Source organism: Amphimedon queenslandica, unplaced genomic scaffold (genome assembly GCF_000090795.2).
Source record: "Amphimedon queenslandica unplaced genomic scaffold, v1.1 AMPQUscaffold_6167_Cont21871, whole genome shotgun sequence".
Classification (NCBI taxonomy): domain Eukaryota; kingdom Metazoa; phylum Porifera; class Demospongiae; order Haplosclerida; family Niphatidae; genus Amphimedon; species Amphimedon queenslandica.
In genome coordinates, this window is record NW_003553538.1 from 1 (window position 1) to 1,816 (window position 1,816).

The 1,816-nt window shown below is 33.7% G+C and overlaps 1 protein-coding gene across 1 annotated transcript; it reads right to left on the reverse strand.

The window, feature by feature from the left end:
* Positions 1-912: 912 nt before the first annotated feature.
* Positions 913-1,810, reverse strand: LOC109592142 (uncharacterized). The gene is made up of 3 exons (XM_020007680.1): positions 1,192-1,810; positions 1,029-1,071; positions 913-979 (listed from the first exon to the last, which is right to left on the reverse strand). Exons 1-2 carry the CDS (start codon positions 1,797-1,799, stop codon positions 1,059-1,061), a joined length of 621 nt encoding a protein of 206 aa, XP_019863239.1. The 5' UTR covers positions 1,800-1,810; the 3' UTR covers positions 913-979; positions 1,029-1,058.
* Between the last annotated feature and the right edge of the window lie 6 nt (positions 1,811-1,816).

Consider the following 1,816-nt stretch of genomic DNA (forward strand, 5'->3'; position numbering starts at 1 on the left):
TGCTAGTTGGGACCGTAATTATTCTATTTAGATATCTATCCATTATCCATAGATATTGGAGTAAATGAAAATGGTGAAGTTGCTCTGGAAGGATTTTGAAGGAAATTTGTGTTGCTCCAGGACAACGCTTGCTTATGATCTATAGCCTATTGCACATATAATTTTTAGAGCTACCTACAGCAAGTTTTTTGTCTCTGTAAAGCTATGTTGCAATCAGTTATAGGTACAACAAAATCAACTATTTTTGGTACACTTTAGCTCTTGTAACAAACTCATACTTCATAGATTCTAACTCTAACCTGTATAATTACTTTGAAAAGTGTAATGTCTTTCATATGATTATAATGGTTTCCAGTTTTACTTTAGCATGTTTTGAGAAAAGGGAGAATAATGACATAAATGGTATTTTTAGATGGAAAATGTGCCGCCGTATCATTAAAATTATAAAGTTTTTGGTACAATAGATAACAGTAGTGTTGAGAGGAAACATTAGGCTTCTTGATGCATAAGTTTCACTAACATGAGAACAGTCTTTTTTTTTTCTTTTTTTTCATTTACTCTATTATCTATGACAAAATTAAATTTTATGAGCCACGCCCAACAATGGAAAATAAAAAATATTATAGCAATATTTAAAATTTTAAATGCAGCTAAAAATAATGTAAAATAAGGCCAACTTTGAACTTTACTAACAACTATTTAGACTAATATGCTATACTAGTGTTTTTAAGTTTCTCAGCAATATCATCGCACCCATTCTCTTTTAATTTATCCATCAGAGCATGTCTAGTAGGGTTGTCCGTTTGTCTTTCCCACAATAGCAACATTAACATCATTGCTTTCTTCCTGCCATCCTCATCTCCTGGGCTACTCAAGTCAGGGAATTTACTTTCATCAATGTTCAATGCAATGTTAAAGGCCTCAAATTCATATTTGCCTGTAATAATGCCAGAAATGTCTTGAAAGTTCAGTAGATCATCTAAAAAATAATCATAATATCAATGAGCTGTAACTGAATTAATACTTGCTTTCATTTGTTCTTGCTTCACCACCTTTGCTTAACAAGTCACACTACATGAACAAAATACACAATAATAAAAACACAGCTAAGTAATGAGTAATAACACATAGATCATTATTTTATTGTAAATAAACTCGTTTCTTAGTATCATTATTATGCTATCATTATACCTGTTTTGCTGCTTTGCTCCAACATAATCTGAAATTATTTTCAGTTGAACAAGCATCACAGAGCTGAGGCTCACGATTGTGATAGAGAAAATGACATCCACCTTTGGGAGATGCACAGGGAACAGCAAAACTGTATTTGAGGTCACGTATCGTATTAATTTTTCTGTCAAGACATCTGCAAGAACCAGCAATAACTTTTTTGCACACTTCAACTGCTGCTGGAGATGTGAGTATGTCATGGAGCTGTTCATTATTCTTAATCTTGTCTTGCTTCCTTTGTATATCATCTCTATTTTAATAGGAGGGCCACTCGTGGATTGGAATAGAAATCGTGAGATGTTGCTGTAGTCTGTAGCAATAAGAACAGCATCATCATTATTATCCATAATGGCGTAGCTAATGCAAGCTTGTACATTGGCTGGGAAGTTGACACTCTCTATCTCAATGAAAGCATAGTCATTCTCTTCTTCTAATGGCACATATTCTGCACGGGTTCTTGCTAACGGTAAATAATAGTGTACCTCATTAGGTTGCTTCTGACCATCAATGAGGATAGACTGCCCACTTTTAATTTTAGAGGCCATTGCAATTGTTGTAAGAACTGTCATAAAATCTTGAGCACTCT

What these genes read in the sequence shown, in the direction of transcription:
- LOC109592142 (XM_020007680.1), bottom strand. Translation starts at nt 1,799, where the DNA reads ATGACAGTTCTTACAACAATTGCAATGGCCTCTAAAATTAAAAGTGGG.